Source organism: Dipodomys merriami, unplaced genomic scaffold (assembly GCF_024711535.1).
Source record: "Dipodomys merriami isolate MVZ:Mamm:240054 unplaced genomic scaffold, mDipMer1.0.p SCAF_4, whole genome shotgun sequence".
Classification (NCBI taxonomy): domain Eukaryota; kingdom Metazoa; phylum Chordata; class Mammalia; order Rodentia; family Heteromyidae; genus Dipodomys; species Dipodomys merriami.
This window is the reverse complement of record NW_027205603.1, coordinates 45,207,179-45,227,296: the sequence shown is the minus strand read 5'-3', so window position 1 is coordinate 45,227,296 and position 20,118 is coordinate 45,207,179. Positions and strand designations below refer to the sequence as shown.

Genomic DNA, 20,118 nt, shown 5'->3' with positions numbered 1-20,118 from the left:
AGAGTGGCAGCCTTCAGTGAAAAAGCTAAAGGAAAGTTTTCTTGCTCTGAGATCAAGACTCAGTATTGTGATGGTAGGTGTGTGTGTGTGTGTGTGTGTGTGTGTGTGTGCGCGTGTGTGTGTGTGTGTGTGTGTGTGTGTGTGTGTGTGTGTGTGTGTGTGTGTGTGTGTGTAGAGGGGAGGGGTGGAGACCAGTGTTGGAAACTTTAGCAGCCAGCTAGGATCTTTCCCAAAGGTGGATTCAATGCAAACTTACACAGGTAATGAAGATTCTGTTCCCCAGTTGTAACATAACCAAGCCCTTGATGAAGTATTAGTCTAGGTAGATGGTAACATTGGAGATTGGAGTGTTTGGTACCCCACCCTGACTGTTACGTCTGTTCCTAAATGCTACTTTCTTTTTTTTTTTTTTTTTTTTTTTTTTTGTTGGTCATGGGGCTTGAACTCTGGGCCTGGGCGCTGTCCCTCAGCTCTTCAGCTCAAGGCGAGTGCTCTACCACTTGAGCTACAGCGCCACTTCCGGTTTTCTGGTGGTTTATTGGAGATAGGAGTCTCACAGTCTTTCCTGCCCGGGCTGGCTTTGAACCGCGATCCTCAGATCTCAGCCTCCTGAGTAGCTAGGATTACAGGCGTGAGCCACCAGCGCCCGGCTTAAATGCTACTTTCTTAAATAAAGATATGGCATGAAAAAAAAAAAAACAAGCAAACAATGCTTTTCCCTTCCAACACCGTGGATAACTACTAAGCACACAATCAGTGTTACGTAAGTTAATTCTTTAAGTTTAATCAGCCCTTTATAAAACTTCCCAATTAGTAAAAGTTGGCTTATTTTACTAGCCTTAAACATTGGTCACAATGAAAACAAGACATTCTAAAAAAAAAAGCAATCACATAAGAGTTCATAGTAATTTACAAGTGGATGGTATACATAGACACAGAGGTAGAAGTTCACTTTTACAATGTTCCACTAATACACATATACCAAATTCAAGGCACAAAAGTTTGCTTTACAAAAAAATACTGTAAAAAATGCCATTTGCTGTTCCAGAATGTGAATGTTCCAAAGAAATCTTTACACCCTTTTGTAAATACTCCCATGGAATATGATTTTCCCCCTCACTAATCATAGTTGGCACAAAAATGGGGACTTTTTAATGAAGTTCCTGTTTTTAGAGACTGTTCTTTGCAGAGCTGCTATGTATTCTAGGTAAGAGTCAACCCCAAACGCGACCCATAGCAACTCCCTGAGGAAAGGGCACTTTCTAGGTGCATCAGAAGTCACAGGTAGAAATTGTATGATCTTTTAGATATGTAGGTCTTCAGATGCTTAATGAAGTGTTTCAGAGATATGAATTTAAAAGTCAGCAATACTTCAGTCATTATAAGGTTAAGAAAGAGACCTTTACTATAATGCTCAGACATTATTTACTTCAAACTGATGGAGATTTAAAAATGTCTTTTTAAAAGATACAAATACCAGGAAAAAGCTCTGTAAAACTTTAGAAAACATGACAAAATATAGTGCTATCAGTCCTTGAAGTTGCAAGGATGTCAGTGGGTTAGAGTTTAACAATGAGAAAAATTCAGAAAAATCATATACAGGAAACGTACTGTAGTTATCATTTCTAGACCTTTTGTTCATCAAAGAAAAAAAATAACAATGGCCCAAAGATTTCATACAGTGCTTGTCAAAGATTGAAATGGTTTTAGGGTCCTATCTTAAATGACCCTGTTGGCAACAAGTTACGCTCACTTATTTTACTGATCACATTTCCCAAGTATTCTATCAGTTAATTTATACTTTATTATTTTTTTTTAAAAAAGGTTGATTAAGAAAAGTCAACATGGATTAGACCCCAGAGAATGTCATTAACGCTGATGTGCACTGGACTGAAATATCTTGGTCATCTTCTGATAGAAATGATATTCCATACAAAAAGATTCTTAGATTCCATTTTTTGCTTCATTATTGTTTGTGGCTTGTTTCCTTTGAGCAATAAAGGGGTACATACACTTGTCTGCTCCTAGGAACCGATACATGCACACAACTGCTTCAAAAGGTAGGATGCTGAAAAGGAAAGTCACAATTAGCAAACCCCAAATCTTATATTAATAAAAACCCTTAGTCATAAAGAGTGAAATCATGTCATTTGCAGGAAAATGGATGGAAGTAACTACATACTAAGTAAAGTAAGCCAGACTGAGAAATCTGTCACATGTTCTTCCTTACATGAAGAATCCAGTCCTTGAAAACCAAAGACAAGCCAGGCGCCAGTGGCTCATACCTGTAATTCTAGCTACTCAGGAGGCTGAGATCTGAGGATCACGGTTCAAAACCAGCCTGGGCAGGAAAAGTCAGTGAAACTCTTATCTCTAATAAACCACTCAGAAAACCAGAAGTGGTGCTGTGGCTTAAGTGTTAGAGTGCTAGGCTTGAGCTGAAGAGCTCAGGGACAGCGTCCAGGCCCAGAGTTCAAGCCCCATAACTGACAAAAAAAACCAAAACCAAAAACAAAAACAAAAAGAAATCAAAGACAGAAGATTGGGTTGTAACTCAACGGGTACAGTGCCTGCTTAGCAAGCACCAAGGATCCTCAAGTTCAAATCCCAATGCCATAAAACAAAATGAACAGTAAATGAATGTAAAACGAAATGAATGTAAAACAGGTTCTGTTTAGGGGAGGGTACTAGCTGGAGGGCAAAAGAAAAGGGCATAGGACTGTGAATATGGCTGAAATATTTTATAAACATATGAAAATAGAATAATGAAATCTGTTGAAAGTATTCCTAGAAGGGCCAGGGAGGTCAGGGGGAGTGTTAGAGATGGGTTTGATTAAAATACATGATGTTTATCCATAGAAACATTACAGCAAAAGCACTGTTAAATGCTAGTTGTATAAAGATCTCAGGCAAGAAGTATCTGGTCAATGAGGAAAGCCCTCATACTTACCTCTTCATGAAGGTCACGATGTACATGAGGCGCGGGGTGCAGATCATGGGCTGGTCGGTCAGAATGGCCTTCATGGCCTGCTTCACACAGTAATCAGGCTTCAGAGGGGGCAAAAAAGGCTCGATTTCTTTCCTAAAAGATGTTCAAATAATATATGTATTATATATCATGTATATATAAAATATATATAATATATACCTTGAGAATGTTGAAAATACATTAAAATAATAAGTGTGACATTATCTGAGTGGAAGGACTTGGAGAATATTGTTTTCTTTATGGTGCTAATTTTCCTACTATGAACACATTTTATTTGCATCATCTGGAAAGGAAGTAAGGAAAAAATAAAATTGGCTTGCTTTTGTGTAAAGTGAGAAAATCATGTTTTTAAAATGCTTCAAGAGGTATGTTTTCTAACAAACCTTAAGTGAAGTTTTTAGTATTGGGTATAGTTCACTAGCCATAACCTTTTCCAGGGTTGTTAACAATTCCAATTATTTATTGGCTTATTAGGGAAACCTAAAGTAAATTTTTAGGACCCTCTAAGACGAAGGGCACACAAAGACAAGCTGCCATCAACTGGTCCATTAACTTCCATGTTAAATAATAAAACTACAGCCTACTCCTCACTCTTCATTATCCCACCACAGCTTTGGATGCCTGCATCTGCCATTTTGTTAAATAGGAAGCAGAGCTCCTCAGGAACCCTAGCAAGTGGTTCCAACACACATTGAGAGGAGTTAAAAAAATGGAGCTAACACATTCCCAGGGACCCATGGAACCTACAGGTGCATGTCAAGAGGCAGAACTAGACGTCATTTCTCTGGGGATCAAAACCATGGCCTCACACAGGCTAACTCTAAGTCTGTGCTCCACACTTGAGCTACCTCCTCAGCCTTGAGACTTGATGTCTCAATCCAGACTTGGTGCTGGCTTACGGTTGGAATGCCTTAAATTACCCTCTCCCTCCTTGACCATTTGCCTGGTTCCGTTTGTGTTAAGTATGGTCACAGTCATCAGAGAACTGGTTGGTTACCTTCCTTTGCCTTGCAAAGGAAGTCAGCATGGCTTCAACACTTATCTTCTTAATGATTCATGGCTGTGTTTATTATGTGAGCTCAAGTGAGATGTCACTTGGCAGTTATATTCCCATATGCCTCCTTTCTAAGTGTGTGGGTATTTCATTTCATTTTTAGTAAATCTAAATGGTTCCTCTCATTCTGTCAGAATGAATCTAGTTATATACACTTACTGCAACAAAAGTAGTTTCCAAATCTGGAGTAGGATATTTAAATTCTTTTTAGAAAAAGGCATATTGCTTGCTCATCTGTGACAATGACATTGTTTCATATCCAAACTAAAATCACATCAAGGACTTTTCTTTTCGAGTCCTTACTTAAAACATGAATACTAAGAAACAAAAGGATGCAGCTTCTTTTATTTTTTTCAAAGCCACTTCCTACCTGATCTTTCTGAATTAGTTTTTGCAAGTTATTATGAGTGTGTTACTACTTTGGTAGATATATATATATATATATATATATATATATATATACACACACATATATATACATATATATATATACACATATAAATGTTACATTTCAGTTTTATGAGTCTTGAACAATAAAAACCACAAGTTAATTGACAAATGCTAGTTAAAATGAAAGACCAACAGATGGTCCACTTGCACACCTTCTACCAATATTACTTGATCAAACACAAGATAGGTTCCCACTCACCTGATTCGGCAGCCTCTGAACATGCCAGTGTCTACAAGGTAAGGGCAAACCAAGGTGGTTTTAATTCCATCCTTTTCTGCAGCTTTTAGCTCATGGCTCAGCGATTCATGAAAACCCACAACTCCAAATTTACTGGCACAGTAATCCTGAATGAGTGGGGAGAGAGAACAGAAATGCTAAATGTATGTACAAATCCCCAAACCACCTGAAGCCTTTCCTGGTTCAAATGGGTAGATATGAGCAATAAAAGGTTACAGGTAACAAGTGAAGAAAAAGAAGCCATTTTAAAAGACATATATCTGATGGGGTTCAGTGCAGAAAGAACAGCAGAAACAGATGAACATTTTTTTTTTTTGCCACATCAACTAAGTATCACATTACTTTAGGAAGTTACCACAAAGGACTCTATGAAAGCTAACAGGCTGAAGTTAAAAATACAGAGAAGTTCACTTTGATGTGCCTGGAAAATTTACAAATAGGCTCTTGTTTAGTAAAGGAGACTGAAAAAACCTGTTTGCTTAAATTAGTGCAAGAAGAACAAAGACAATTCTACCTCAGATTATAAGTTATTATGATCTGACTTTCTTTTTAGAGCAAAGCTAAAATGAAAAAAAAAAAATAACCATACCATGTAAACTAAACTACAGCTAAATCTAAGGACACATGAAATCGAGAAAAAAAATTGCCTATGACTCAATTTAAAGTTTGGGAATAGAAATATAAATCCATTTATTCAGTGTCCTTTTATACATATGTTTTCAATTTTATATGCATCCACAGGGCTCACAGCAAGAACAATATATGCATACACACATCACATGAATATGGCTAAGAAAGGGTTCGATGAAACCCAGTTTTACAAAATTACAGTGCGGGGCACCTGACATTGGCCATAAGGACCTTATCTGATGAATTAATAAAAGGGAGCTCATTTTCTGGCAGGTTAAGCAAAACAAAATGTGAATCTCATCCTAGCTACTCAGGAGGCTGAGATCTGAGGATCATTGTTCAAAACCAGCGCAGGCAGCAAAGTCTGTGAGACTCTTATCTCTAATTAACCACTAGAAAGCTGGAAGTGGCTCTATGGCTCAAGTGGTAGAGCACTGAAGAGTCTGGGGACAATGCCTAGGGCCAGAGTTCAAGCCTCCTGACTGATTAAAAAAAAAATAATAAATCTCTGGCCTTAGTTCATGTCCCTCCATGGTTGTATTCATGACCCTGCATCTTCACCATCATCGTGTGAGGCTGCATGGTGCACACTGGCCCTTCTCTTGCGTTGCTGTTTTGCTTAACTAGCATAGGTGATTTTAAGAGGTAGAGTCATTTCATTTTACCAGCAATTCCTGAGTTACTAGGAAATGTCATCCACGTACCATGCCAGCAGAGAACTTTTTCAAGTGTGTGATATTTCTGTGATGTATCCATAACAAGTTAAACATAGTGAGGAAATGCTTAATATGTGACAAACCTCAACGCCGGCAGTACTGAACAATCCCAAGGAACTTGCAACTGTCACAATGTGACCATGATTAATCTCCAGCATTGTTGGAAGAAAGGCTTTCGTGGTCTGAAAGAAAAGTTTAGATTCAAGTTTTAGAAATGACATCATGTGTATCCTTTAGACTCCAAGATCACAGCACAAACTCTGACCCATACATAATGTTACATTTCCTAATTCATTTAAAAATATTTTCCATGATCAAAAAGAGAAGATCCTTTAAGTGTCTGGTTAACCTAGTACCATGTCATTGGCATGACACGCCTATTATAAGCCATGACCAACAAGAGTGCAACACAAGAGCTCTGGGGATGATGTCCAGAGATGAAAAGAAAGCCATTAGTAGATGGCTCCTTATCACCTTTCAAGTGATAGTTATCTGCTAATCTGAACTACTTCCAGGCCAGAGATCTTTCTATGATCCTGACACTTCAGAGCAGTCATTTGTTCTGCGCAGACCTCCAGCCTACCTGATGCCTAACATCTTCCTTACAACTGGGTCTCAAAGGTGGCAGACTCATAAATGACAACCCCTTCTAGCCTTGTCCTGCAGCATCTGAAGTTTACCGTCAACTGTACTAGCAGGACATGAAATATTTTAGAACGTAAAAACCAATAAAAGCACAGAACTGTTTTGGTCTGTTTGTTTGGTTTGCCGGTCCTGGGACTTGAACTCAGGGCCTGGGTACTGCCTCTGTGACTCTTTGTGCTCAAGGCAAGCACTCTACCACTGAGCCACCTTCCCAGTCCTCACCTGGATAGTTTTATTGCAGAAAAGAGTCTCATGGACTTTCCTGCCTGGGCTGGGTTTGAGCCCCTATCCTCAGATTTCAGCCACAGGAGTACCTAGGATTACAGGCATGTGCCACTGGCTCCCGGCTGCACAGAACTGCTTTAATGAAAAGAAGTATTACAATGTTGTACTGATGAGTACTTTGTACCATTCTGAAGCATCACCCTCCACTGTGGGGGCCAGAAGGGGACTCTCCCACACAGGCAGGAAACTGGCCACCGAGGGTACAGAGTACATGACAGGCCTATATAGGTGGAAAATCAGAGGCGGTACTGATTTGTAACTCACTTAATTCTTTCCCCTCCTGTCTCTTGCCTTAAAAATACAAGGCAGTATTAAAAAAAAAGATCCTTCAAATTGTTTAAGATCTATTAACTATTCAACCAGGCTTCCAACAGTTTTATTATCTGCTTCTTAAAAGAAAGCAATGAAGAGAAATCTGTCTACTATTGAGTTATAGTCTACAGACAACACAGCTTCCCATGATTTATGAAGTTAAAAAAACAAAACACAACAGACTTAAAGAAGAGCTGCCTTCTCTTCTTAGAGAACTTCCTGGCTAAGGTATCACTGAGTTTGTACATGCATTTCTCATTTGTTATGATAACTTCTTGTCCAAGATCTAAAATAGTGATCCCATTAATTCTGAAGCATTTCCATGCTTTAATCCATAGGAACAGTTGCCAGAAGAATCTCTGGAAAGTGTTTCAAGGTCTTGCCCAGTCTGGAGTGATCACACAGCATCTGTTATCCCAATTCATACTACTTTTTTCCTGAGCTTCCTAACTTGAATCAATAATTCTTTTTTTTTTTCTGCCAGTTCTGGGGCTTGAGCTCAGGGCCTAGGCACTGTCCTTGAGCTTCCGTTACTCAAGGCTAGCATGCTACCATTTGGTTCACAGTGCCACTTCTGGCTTTTTCTGTTTAAATAGTACTGAGGAATCGAACCCAAGTCTTCATGCATGCTAGGCAAGCACTCTACCACTAAGCCACATTCCTAGCCTCCATAATTCTTATCTGTGTACTTTTATCCATAAACACTTCTCGGATAGTCTACTCTTACTTCCATTTAAATAGTTTCACGCATTTTAAGTGTTTTATATTAATTATATCACAAGAGTCTCCCAATAATCCTTTATTGAAAGTGTTTTGGCTAAAGATTAAACCCAAGGCCTTGTGCATAACAAGCAGATTCTTTGCCACTAAGCTAAAACTCCCAAATGGTTTTTGTTATTGTTGGCCATGGGGCTTGAACTCTGGGCCTGGGCGCTCTCCCTTAGCTCTTCAGCTCCAGGAAAGCGTTCTACCACTTTAGGCACTATGCTACTTCCAGTTTTCTGGTGGCTTATTGGAGATAAGAGTCTCATGGACTTTCCTGCCCAGTCTGGCATTAAACCACAAACCCCAGCTCTCAGCTTCCTAAGTAACTAGGATTACAGGCATGAACCATTGGCACCCAGCCCCAAATGTATTTTTTAACATGATTCTAGACCATCTTGATTTTGTTTATATTTTCCCTAAGACATACAGTCAGTACCATTGACCTGAGCATATAATTATGTTTCCTGTCCAGTCTTCTGTTATAGTGGAGTCTTATGCTGTGACAGGCATGGCAGTAGAAAGCACAGAATTGTTCGATGGGTCCAAGTTTTGTTTTTGATTTTTTTTTAAGTCAGTGCTTCCTGCTTGCCAGGGAGGTATTCTAGTACTTGAGCCATGCCTCCAGCCTTTCTTGCTCTGATCAGTTTTAGATAGGGCCTTGATTTTTTATCCAGGCTAGACACTGCTAACTGGGATGACAATCACACAGCAAATTTTTGTCTGGGCTGCCCTTGAACCAGTGCTCCTAATCTCCATCTCCAAAGTAGTTAGGATTAAAGGCATGTGCTCTGGTGATCAGGTCAACTGTGTCTTTTTGTAGTGGTGAATGGTAAGAGGGATATTATGAGAGTATTATTTTAGTCTGCCTGATACCCAAAAAAGCCAAGAATTGGTCCTTATAGATCATTATGGTCAACTTCAGGTTCTATAATTCACATATGGCAATTATATCAGAGAGTTAAAATAATGTGACACAAGGAACTTACATAATCCAATATAAAAAGAAAATGTATCCTTAATCAACTCTGTAAGTCTTCTTTTATGTATTTAGTCTAGACTAATTGTCCCCAGATGAGATAAAAAGGATAAAATTAATTATTGATGTTACCAGAGATTATTTCTAAGGAGAGATGCTCCTAGACTTACATTAGGTTATGTTCTAATAAGCTCATCATAAACCGAAAAGCTTGAAAGCCCAAAGTGCATTTAATACATCAAAGCTACCAAATACTATGGCTTAGCCTACTTACACATGTTCAGGTCATTTGCATTAGCTATAGTTGGGCACCATGCCACGATCATACCAGCTAGTACCATTAGCCCAAGAAAAGATCAAAATTTAAAGTAGAGTATCCACTGATGTACTGTTGCTTTCAAGCCATCACACACACACACAAACACAAAATCCCAAGTTTGCACCACTGTCACTTGGGAGGACCATCTATATTAAAAGTAAAATTTTGTTAATGCAGAGTTCATCTTATTATTATTTTTAAATCTTTAACAAAGGTTAAATACTAGGACTTAATATTAAATTCTAGCTGGGTGCTGGAGGTTCACCCTTATAATCCTAGCTACTCAGAAGTCTGAGATCTGCCCAAGTGCTGGTGGAGCAAGCCTGTAATTTTAGCTACTCAGGAGGCTGAGATCTGAGGACCACTGTTCAAAGCCAGCCTAGGCAGGAAAGTCCGAGGAACTCTTATCTCCAATTAACCACCAGAAAACCAGAAGTGGCATGTGGCTCAAATGGTAGAGCACTTGCCTTGAGCTGAAAAGCTCAGGGTCGATGTCTAGGCCCAGGGATCAAGCCCCACAACTGACAAAAGAAAAAGAAAAAAAAGTCTGAGATCTGAGAATCGTGGTTTGAGGCCAGCCTGGGCAGGAAAGTTTGTGAGACTTTTATCTTCAATTAACCACCAGATAAACAGAAGTGGCACTATTGTTCAAAGTGGTAGAGCACTAGCCTTGAGCAAAAAAGCTCAAAAGGCCTCAAGTTCAAGCCCCATGACCACTACCACCATCAATAACAACAAAAATAAATAAAAATTAAATCCTAAGAAACTGCATATAATCTAAAATACCAGTAAAAAATGACTTGTTGGCAACCTGACAAATCTGAGTCACAGATGGGCTCGCTTCCACGGACAGCATCCACTCTAACTGCAGCAGTGGCTGCTCACCAGAGTGGGCTAGTTCTAATGAGTTCCCTGCATTCATACGCGATGGTCCTGCTTGTAGGTGTTACATGACTAACCAGATCCCCAACATCACATAAAGGCAGGTGATGGAAGATTAACAAGTTCCTAAGTGTGTTTTAAGTTTAATTTGTTGCAATCTTTTGACACTGATTAATGTTCCCTCTGTTCCTCTGAAATGGGTCTAGGTATATTAACTTAGTCATTTATCCATTCAACAACTACTTCTGGACATTTGTTACATGCCTGGCCATATAGTGATGGGTAAATCAGGAGCTAGTCTCATTTCTTTTTATTTTTTACTTTTTTAATTGGTCATGGGGCCTGAACTCTGGGCCTGGGCACTGTCCTTCAGCTCCACCACTTGAGCCACAGAGCCACTTCCAGCCTTTTCTTCTTATGTGGTACTGAGGAATCAAACCCAGGGCCTCATGCATGCAAGGCAAGCACTCTACCACTGAGCCAACTTCCCAGCCCCTCTCATTTCTATCTTTAAGAAAAATTTATACTCACTGGCATAGATAGCATATATGTATATACGTGAATTGCAGCATCTGGCTGCAATAGATAGCATATAGATGATTGATAGATAGAATGCATACACACATACACACACACACACACACACTCATATACTTGAATTGCAGCATCTGGCTCTCACTGGCATTTAACTGTCTTAAATCAGTATACATCAAATGCAAACTAGTTGGTTGTACTTTATCTCTCATACAATCAAGTGCTGTGATATCTACCTTAAAAACTTGGGTCTCAGGGCTGGGAAGGTGGCTCAGTGGTAGAGCGCTTGCCTTGCATGCCTGAGGCCCTGGGTTTGATTCTTCAGTACCACATAAGCAAAAAGAAAAAAGCCAGAAGTGGCGCTGTGCCTCAAGTGGTAGAGCACTAGCCTTGAGCTGAAGAGCTGAGGGACAGTGCCCAGGCCCAGAGTTCAGGTCCCACGACCAGACCCCCCCCAAAAAAACAAAAACAACAACAACAAAAAAAAACTTGCGTCTGTTTCTGCTCCTACCCCTCTTTCCCAACACCTAAGGTTGTTTGGAAGGGAGTTAAGCTATAGGTTTTATTGTTAAAACAACAACAAACAAGAAAAACAAATAATCCAATATGGTTATAGAACTGTGCATTAAAAATATTGTTCTGGGAAATACTTTAAGTAGCTAGTAAAAAGCGTAATACAAGCCAGGCACTGATGGCTCACACCTGTAATCCTACCTACTCAGAAGGTTGAGATCTGAGGATTGTGGTTCACTGCCAGCCTGGGCAAGAAAGTCTGTGAGATGCTTATCTCCAACAAACAACCAAAATGCCAGAAGTGGAGCTGTGGCTCATGTGGTAGAGTGCTAACCTTGAGCAAAAAAATACAGGATAGTTCTCAAGTCTGGAGTTTAAGCCCCAGGACCCCCACTCCTGCTCCCCCCCCCAGCACATCACCCCCCCCCCCCGCCCCGCACATACACAGTGTGACACAGGTTGGTTATTTGTTTAAATTAAAACAAAAGAGGGACCTTAAAATATTTACATAAGTAGTGAGTCAATGTTCAATTTAAAATATGTGTTTTCTTGCTGCATCAGAGGTAACTTTGGCCTTCTGTATAAATGAAATCTAACATCTCTTTGCATGTTTTACATTTCAAGACAAAGGCATATGTTCTTTATTTAAAAGGCTCACCAATCATAGGTAATATTACAATTGCTACACCAATTCGTAACAATAGCAACAACATGCTGTTAGAGAAACAAGGGTATAAAATACGTCACTCAAGGCCACACAGTCAGCCTTGGAGCCCAGCCTGAATGTCAATGGTCCTACTGGGTGTTGTGCAAAGGCAAAAAGCAAACTTGGGATGAACATCTCTGCCAAGTCCACCAGGGTCCCTTTTAAGTCAGTGCTCAGGGCTCCTGCTGAAGCCCACGTGACTACGCACTAGGCTGTTAATCATTTCCTTGCTGCCTGAATGGATGTGAGCAATTACTGCCTATGCATTATTTCCAAAGCAAACTCCCGCCTCAGGTCTGGAGTATGTTATTAAATAAACTTTGATCAGCCTCCTTACTTTGCAAGGAAAGTGCTGCAAATGGGTCACTAGAAAGCATCATATTTTTCAGTATTTTCCCCAACTCTCCTCACTAGTTTTCCTTTCTAACTACTCTTGCCCTCAACAGTCTGATAGATGACATCTGCGATAGCACAGCATATTCTGTCCTTGACACAGCTTGACAGCACAAAGAAACCTGGCACTTTGCAATGAATTATTAATGTGCACAAATATTGTAGCACGTATGGGGGGGGACCAGCAAAAGGTGAAGTGCCAGTTGCCATGACACCAGTCAGTTCAAGCTAAGGTTCATGATCTTTAACTCTGTCTCAAAGAGTCGTGAGAAGAACCTTTAGGGCATATCTGTAATGAACACCCCAACCGCTTAAGCACAAATTCATTCGTGTGCTGCTGTGGGGGATGTGGCTCTGAAAGGGACCACTTAGACATGTCACTGACCAACAGGACTGCTGTGTTCAATGATGGATTTTCTAGATCAGGGCTTAGCAACTAGGGATGGGATCTCCACAAGCAGGGCATCTGGTCAGTCTCTAGAATGGTGGTTGGCAAGGTTTACGAGATCCAGACCAAAGTCAGAGAACTGTACTCCATTGCCATCTCCTCTATTCAGACATCTAGAAGACCAAGGAGGAAATGTAGTGCTTTATCAGGAAAAGCGGAGCGATCCCTATTTGTATCAGGAGGCTTTACAGTGTTTAGAGTTAGAACGGAGCCAAGAATTTTGTTTGAAAAAAAAGTCTCTCCTAATAATTGACACTGTACAATGTGAAAGTAGAACGGCTTCGATATAATCTGGCAGCAATTAGCAGATTCTGTGTGACTAACAAGGAGAAAGATACTGACCAGATGAATTGTACTCATAAATTGTTATGTTGAGTTGAAACTTTTGTACAACTGCTTAATTATGGCAAAATGTTTTAGAAAAAAAAAGCAAAAAGGATATTCAAATGGACACTGCCACCCAGGAGGCATGCTGAATAAGTCCAGTATGTGTATGGCATGTCAGGGCTCCTCTCTAGAGCCCTAGGCCTTCTGAGAGGTAACTGTAAAGGTCACTTTCACAAGACGAGCAAGGCCTTCTTCAACAGAAGTGCAAGTGACTGCACATAGGCATGGCATGTCATAGTTGGAAAAATCTTTGAAAGTTAGGTTTACGCCAAATTAACTTCCAACAGTTCCGACCTCCAGATCACTCTTGGTGCTCTTAATGACAGACTGTGTGGGGCAGAGCCTGCAGCTGCAGCGTCAGGACAAATTAGCCGAATGTTAAACAAAAGAGAATGTAAAGATCTGTGGTATCCAGCCAAGTCTGACTTTTGAAATTTTGAGACAGCTGACATCTTAGATGGGTAGGTGTAACACCCACAGTGCATTTCCCATATCTGTAAGCAATCCCAGGTTCACAGACAGTAAGAGAAGGCACAGTTAATTTGTCTCAGGAGGAAAAGGCTTCATTCTATATTTTTTAGTACATTTGCATGAATAACGTGTGACAGATTTAACAAAAGGCATCTTTTTAAAACTTTTTTTTAATTTTTTTTTTTTTTTGTCAGTCATGGGACCTGAACTCTGGGGCCTGGGCGCTGTCCCTCAGCTCTTCAGCTCAAGGCTAGTGCTCTACCACTTGAGCCACTTCACAACTTCCAGCTTTTTCTGCTTATGTGGTAATGAGGAACTGAACCCAGGGCCTCATGCATGCAAGGCAAGCACTCTACCACTGAGCCACCTTCCCAGCCCCTTAAAATTGTTTTTTGTTGTTGTTGTTGTTTTTGTTAATTGTTTTTAAGTGTTTGTCTCTTAGGTGAATGTCCAAGAAACAGAGCAGACATTCATCTCCAAAGAAGATGATAAATTATATTGTATTGGGAAATGGGTTATCACCACCAGCATATACAGAATACCATTTCTTTTTCTTTTTTTTTTGGGTCCAGTCGTGGGGCCTGAACTCTGGGCCTGGGCGCTGTCTCTCAGCTCTTCAGCTCAAGGCTAGCGCTCTACCACTTAAGCCACAGTGCCACTTCCGGCTTTTTTTCTTTTTGCTTATGTGGTGCTGAGGAACTGAACCCAGGGCCTCATGCATGCAAGGCAAGCACTCTACCACTGAGCCACCTTCCCAGCCCCTACCATTTCTTTTTGTTTGTGTTGGTCATGGGGCTTGAACTCTGGGCCTGGACACTGTCCCTCAGCTCTTCAGCTCAAGGAGAGTGCTCTACCACTTGAGCCACAGCACCACTTCTGGTTTTCTGGTGATTAATTGACAATAAGACACAGACTTTCCTGCCAGGGCTGGCTTTAAACCACAATCCTCAGATCTCAGCCTCCTGAGTAGCTAGGATTATAGGCATGAGCCACCAGCGCCCGGCTTGAGAGTACCATTTCTGCTGGTTTAAGGCTTTTTCAAATCTCCAAATGACAGTATTATATACAACTTGTGAGGGGGGAAAAAAGAATACTATCAAGACTGGCCTGGACCAAGAACTTAAGTAGAAATGTTTACCTATGGGTTCTGCTCCTCTGACAGAAAACAATTTGTTTTTGCTCCTTACTGGTGATACTACCAGAGGAACTTATCTTTATCAGGATCACAAAGGAATATTCTCTTGCTTATTTATAAGGCTAAAATGACATCTGGTGGTACTCTTCTGAGACCTAGAAAATTATGTGTGTGTGTTGATGCTGGTACTGAGGCTTGAATTCAGGGCCTTGTGTTCTTGCTCAGATTGTCTATGCACCCACTGGTGCTCTACCATTTGAGCCATGCTTCTAGTCCGGCTTTTTTGCTGGTTAATTGGATATGGGAATCTTCTGGACTTTTCTGCCTGGGCTGACTTTGAACTTCCATCCTCCAAGTCTCAGCTTCCTAAGTAGCTAGGATTACAGCTGTAAGCCACTGGCACCGAGCAAAAAAATGGTAATATTCTGCCAGGTACTGGTGGCCCAGGCCTATAATCCAAACTACTCAGGAGGTTGAGATCTGAGGATTGAGGTTCAAAGCCAGCCCAGGGAGGAAAGTTTATGAGACATTTATTTCCAATTAACTACCAGAAAGCCAGAAATGGAGCTGTGGCTGGAGTAGCAGAGTGCTAGCCTTGAACAAAAAACTCAGGGACAGTGCACAGGCCCTGAGCTCAAGCCCCAGAACAGGGACAAAAAAGAAAAAAGGAAAGAGTGACATACTACCAGCTGCCCCTGTGTAAGTTCTCTTAATTTTGCAGATTTAAAGGTAGATGCTAAATAAATATAATGACTATATTTTCAAAAGTTTACTTTGCTCACAGATAATACTATTTGCAAAAGCAGTATTTCCTACAAAATCTTTGAGTGATAAAAGCCTAAATCTGTACTTGCTAGCAATTCTGCCTTTATTTTATCTGCAGTTGACAAAAGAAATTCTAATATTTACAAGGCTACCCAATAGCCTTTGCTCTTTATTTTTTTATTTTTATTTTTATTTTTTTTGGGGGGGTCCAGTTGTGGGGCCTGAACTCTGGGCCTGGGCGCTGTCCCTCAGCTCTTCAGCTCAAGGCTAGTGCTCTACCACTTGAGCCACAGAGCCACTTCTGGCTTTTTTCTTTTTGCTTATGTGGTGCTGAGGAATTGAACCCATGGCCTCATGCATGCAAGGCAAGCGCTCTACCACTGAGCCACCTTCCCAGCCTCTCTTTTTTTTAAATGTGTGTGTGTGTGTGTGTGTGTGTGTGTGTGTGTGTGTGTGTGTGCAGACACACACATACACCAGACAGGAGCTTGAAAATTTAGGGCCTAAATGCTGTCCCTGAGCTATTTGCTCAAGGCTAGCATGCTACCATTTGAGCCACAGCTCTATTTCTGGAGTCTCATGTACTTTCTTTCCTGGGCTGGCTTTGAACTGTGATCCTCAGATCTTAGCCTCCTAAGTAGCTATGATTATAGGCATGAGCTACTGGTGCCTGGCTAGTTTTGAAATAACAGGAAAGTTTCCTGACAAGCTGTGCAATAGAAACACAAGATACTGACATCTAGAACTACTCTCTCCAGGTCAAAATGTACATTTTAGTTTAGGTTGAGAAAAAAACATTTTCTTGAGATATATGGGAGACACTAAAGAATATGTCAAGAGTTAATTTTGTACCCATGTTACTTTTACCATCCTTTAACAATTTATTATTGTGAGGCTACAGGGATTAGTTTAACATTTGAACAGCATCAGCAGTTAATACTTAACACACATGCACAAGAATACTCCTACAGTTGCCTTGCAACCAAGAAGCTAATAAAAGAGCTAGGCTTTTCAAATGAACACCTAGATGATGACACCAGTAATTATTCAGCAAAAATAAATGCTTCATTAACTTGTCTTCCCACTGTTAAAGGACGGGGTGAATCTACCCCAGGGCAGAAACTCAGATTCCAATATTCCCTGACATTTTAGGGCTTGCTATGAAGAAATGCCAGAAACGAGAGGACTTAAAAGTCACTGTATCCAAAAAGTACATTGGTCTTTGAAATCTAGAAACCCACAGGTCCTGACTACTAATTACTTAACCTTGTTTTTGTTATTTGACCTCTTTCGATGTAGATTTAATTCATTTGTGAGACAAAACAAAACAACTCTAAGGGGTTGTTTGGTGGGGTTTTTTTTTTAGCTCAAAAAGTTATGAGTTATATTCAAGAATTCTTTAATTCTTTCAATTCCTACCAGGCATTTCAAAATACAAGTCTTAACACCAAGGCATTACTTAAGTGTCTTGTAAATGACTCAATAAGGGATCAACTCCATTAGTGCAGTTGCTAGCATCTGGTGATCAGTTAAAAAAAAAGTCTACTCATTAAATATTTATATGTTGTCATGGCTGAACATAGGATAACTTGAATTCATGTCTCTTGTCTGTGTGAAAGTCACTGTTTTTCTGTTTTACTTGAGTCTGGCAGCTCAGTGCATTAGAAGAGATGATGACAGGCTGCTTGGAAGGCTGTTTCCCCTCATCGTTTCCTGCATGGACTCTAGATGATCAAAGGAGAGTTCTAGGATCTCCTCTAGGCTCAGGATCTTCCACCAACTTTAATAACTCTTTATGGAATAGTGAAAATAACCTTCAAAATTGCAGCCAAACCACCTGTCCAACAAGAGGTTGTCATTAATCCCTTTGTCTTATCTCAAACTCACATTGCTTTTAAAAACTGTAATAAAGACAGATCTTGTAAAGGGCAGAGGCTTCGGTCCTGCTTTAGAAGTAGAAGCCACTTTTCTGAGGCATAGACATGGGCATGCCAGCTTACCACTGCTCAGGCCACTTGAAGCAAGCAGGATATCTCTGCCCTGCCTCAATAGCACAACGTAGCAGTGTTCCCACAAAACATCAGCCCTTGTGATCTATAAATCCTTGTAATTCCTAAGTGCAAACAGTTCAGATTCCTGGCTTTCTAGTTTGTTTACTGGGAATTGTTTCAAAATATTAAGTTATTTATTTAAATGCAGGATAAATACAATCAAGAAGTTACTTCTGGAATTTAACTTTATTCTTAAACAGGCACTATGACACCTTAGGAGTCATTCCATACTTCAGAGGGTTGCCTGTGCCTGTATGTGGTTAGGCATTGCTGAAAAAGAATCAATCTTTGTGACTCTCTAAGAACTTTGAAAATGGTGGAAGCCACTTTTTCTACAAAGCAGTGGTTCTCTACGTCGTTAAGACATTAGAATCATCGGGGAAGTTTTATTCCTTTATGTCTAGGCTATAATCTCAGACTGGCTAGACCTCCAGCTCCATGGGAAAGAATCAGGTATCCAAGGCAACATTTATCTAGGTGATTCAAACTAAGCAGTAAGTTTGAGAACCAGTGTTCTGGAATGGAGTTTCTCCGTCTTGACATCATTATGTTTTTTGCTGGGCGATTTTATGTCATGGGGGCTTGTCTTGGGTTTTGTAGGTTGTTTAAACAGCATCCCTCTTTTTTCTCCACTAGATGCCAGTAGTAGTTCTACCAGTCTGACAAGAAAAATGTCCCCAGATGTGGCTAATGTTCTCCAAGGGCAAAGCTGCCACATAAGAAACTACCCTCTGAGAAACATGGGGCAAAGCCAAGATCCATAATACTTCCTTGATGATCTCTTAAGCTTAAGTTCTCATATTGTAATGACAGTTTTCAGAACTTAAAAAGTCACAACTTAAATAACTTTTAATTTCTATATCTTTATAGCATTACATTACTACTAAATAGGCAATATCTTTGAAGGATAATAATGCTGATGATACAACCAGTCACAGAAAAACAATATTGAGGGATTTTTATATTTTGGTGGTACTGAGGATCAGTCTCAGAGTTTGTGCATGCTAGACAAGTGCTATATCATTAAGCTACATTCCCATCCCAAGAATATTAAGGGGTAATTAATAACCAAGTGCCAGAGGCTCATGCCTTTAATCCTAGGTACTCAGGAGGCTGAGATCTGAGGTCTGAGGTTCCAAGCCAGACCTGGCCAAAAAAAAAAAAAAAAAAAAAAGTCAGGAGAGATTCTATTGCCAATTAACCAGAAAAGGCTGTATCGGAGGTATAGCTCAAGTGGTAGAATACCAGCCATGAGCACAAAGCCAACTGAGAGGGTGAAGCCCTGAATTCAAGCCCCAGTACCACCAAAGAAAAAGACACAATAATAGAGCACAGAACTAATCACATCGATCACAACTCCTCTGGCTAAAGCACTGCAAATGTTATTACTAAATTATGAGAACTAAAAAAGGAAACTTCCCTTTAAGTATAGCAAGTATTCATGAGACATCATCTCTTCAGTCATATAACAATACTGAATGCCCACAGTGTACTAGGAATTGGATTGGGTGAGAGGTAGCACAGCAATACAAGCAACAAGTTACTTGCATTTTGGTCCTAGGCAGTGAATGACCCCCACTTCCTGCCACATAGTTCATAGCTGTGGGCACAGTGGGCTAAGGTATACCCAGGCTCTTCCTTTAGACACTGGATCTGAATCCAAAGTAAAAATTAAAAAAAGTAAGCCTAGATCAGGTTGGGCCTCTTCAGAGTGTGTGATCTGACCTTTTTTCTAGTCAACAAGATTCCTAAAGGGCTTGTTAATTCAAGAAAATTGGGGGAATAGGTGCATTGGGAAAACAAACAGAGACAAGCGTAGTATTGTTCCTTTTGAAATGTCAGTATGCACAGAAACTGCCTAGGATGCAATCAAATGCAGATTCGGAGACAGGAAGTCTGAAAGGGGGCTTAAACTCTGCCTTTCTAGCAGAATCCAGGCACTGGTGCTGCTCTGAACCACAGGACAAGAACAGGTTTCCAGAGTGAGCTTGTACTTAGTCTATATGCAAACGATAGTAGTTTCAGATGATTCCGACTAGAAATTCAACAAAACAGGGATATCCATTCCTTTCCACAGTTTTCTCAGCTCTCAACCCCCAATATTTATCAGCTAGACCCCAGGGCTTTGTATGGCTGAATTGACTTGGAGGTTTGGGAATGAATGACTTTCATTTGCCTTTGGATCCATTTCTATAATTACTAAGCCCTCATCCTCATTAGGGCAAGCTCTGAAATAGGGACCTTAAAGATTTCAAAATCTTTACCCTTTATCCACTGGGTTTTGCCTAAGCTGTGCACTGCCCATTTCCCTTTGACACTGAACCGTAAGCCTTGAGAGAAATGACCCCTTTACAAGTCAGATGCTTGGGTCATAAGCTTGCACGTGTTATCAATTGGCCAATACTGTACAAGTTTGAAAATCCATGATTAACATTTCAAACAGGCAGCTTGTGG

The 20,118-nt window shown here is 40.3% G+C and overlaps 1 protein-coding gene across 1 annotated transcript in view; it reads right to left on the bottom strand.

Moving 5' to 3' along the window:
- Nucleotides 1-759: 759 nt before the first annotated feature.
- The window catches only part of Rdh10 (retinol dehydrogenase 10), a 33,410-nt gene continuing 14,051 nt past the window's right edge, over nt 760-20,118 (bottom strand). The window contains exons 3-6 of the mRNA XM_069990933.1: nt 6,161-6,259; nt 4,693-4,838; nt 2,951-3,082; nt 760-2,068 (exon numbers count right to left, since the gene is read on the bottom strand). Of these exons, the coding sequence (XP_069847034.1) occupies nt 1,945-2,068; nt 2,951-3,082; nt 4,693-4,838; nt 6,161-6,259 (501 nt within the window). The 3' untranslated portion in view covers nt 760-1,944. The remainder of the gene's footprint in view (nt 2,069-2,950; nt 3,083-4,692; nt 4,839-6,160; nt 6,260-20,118) is intronic.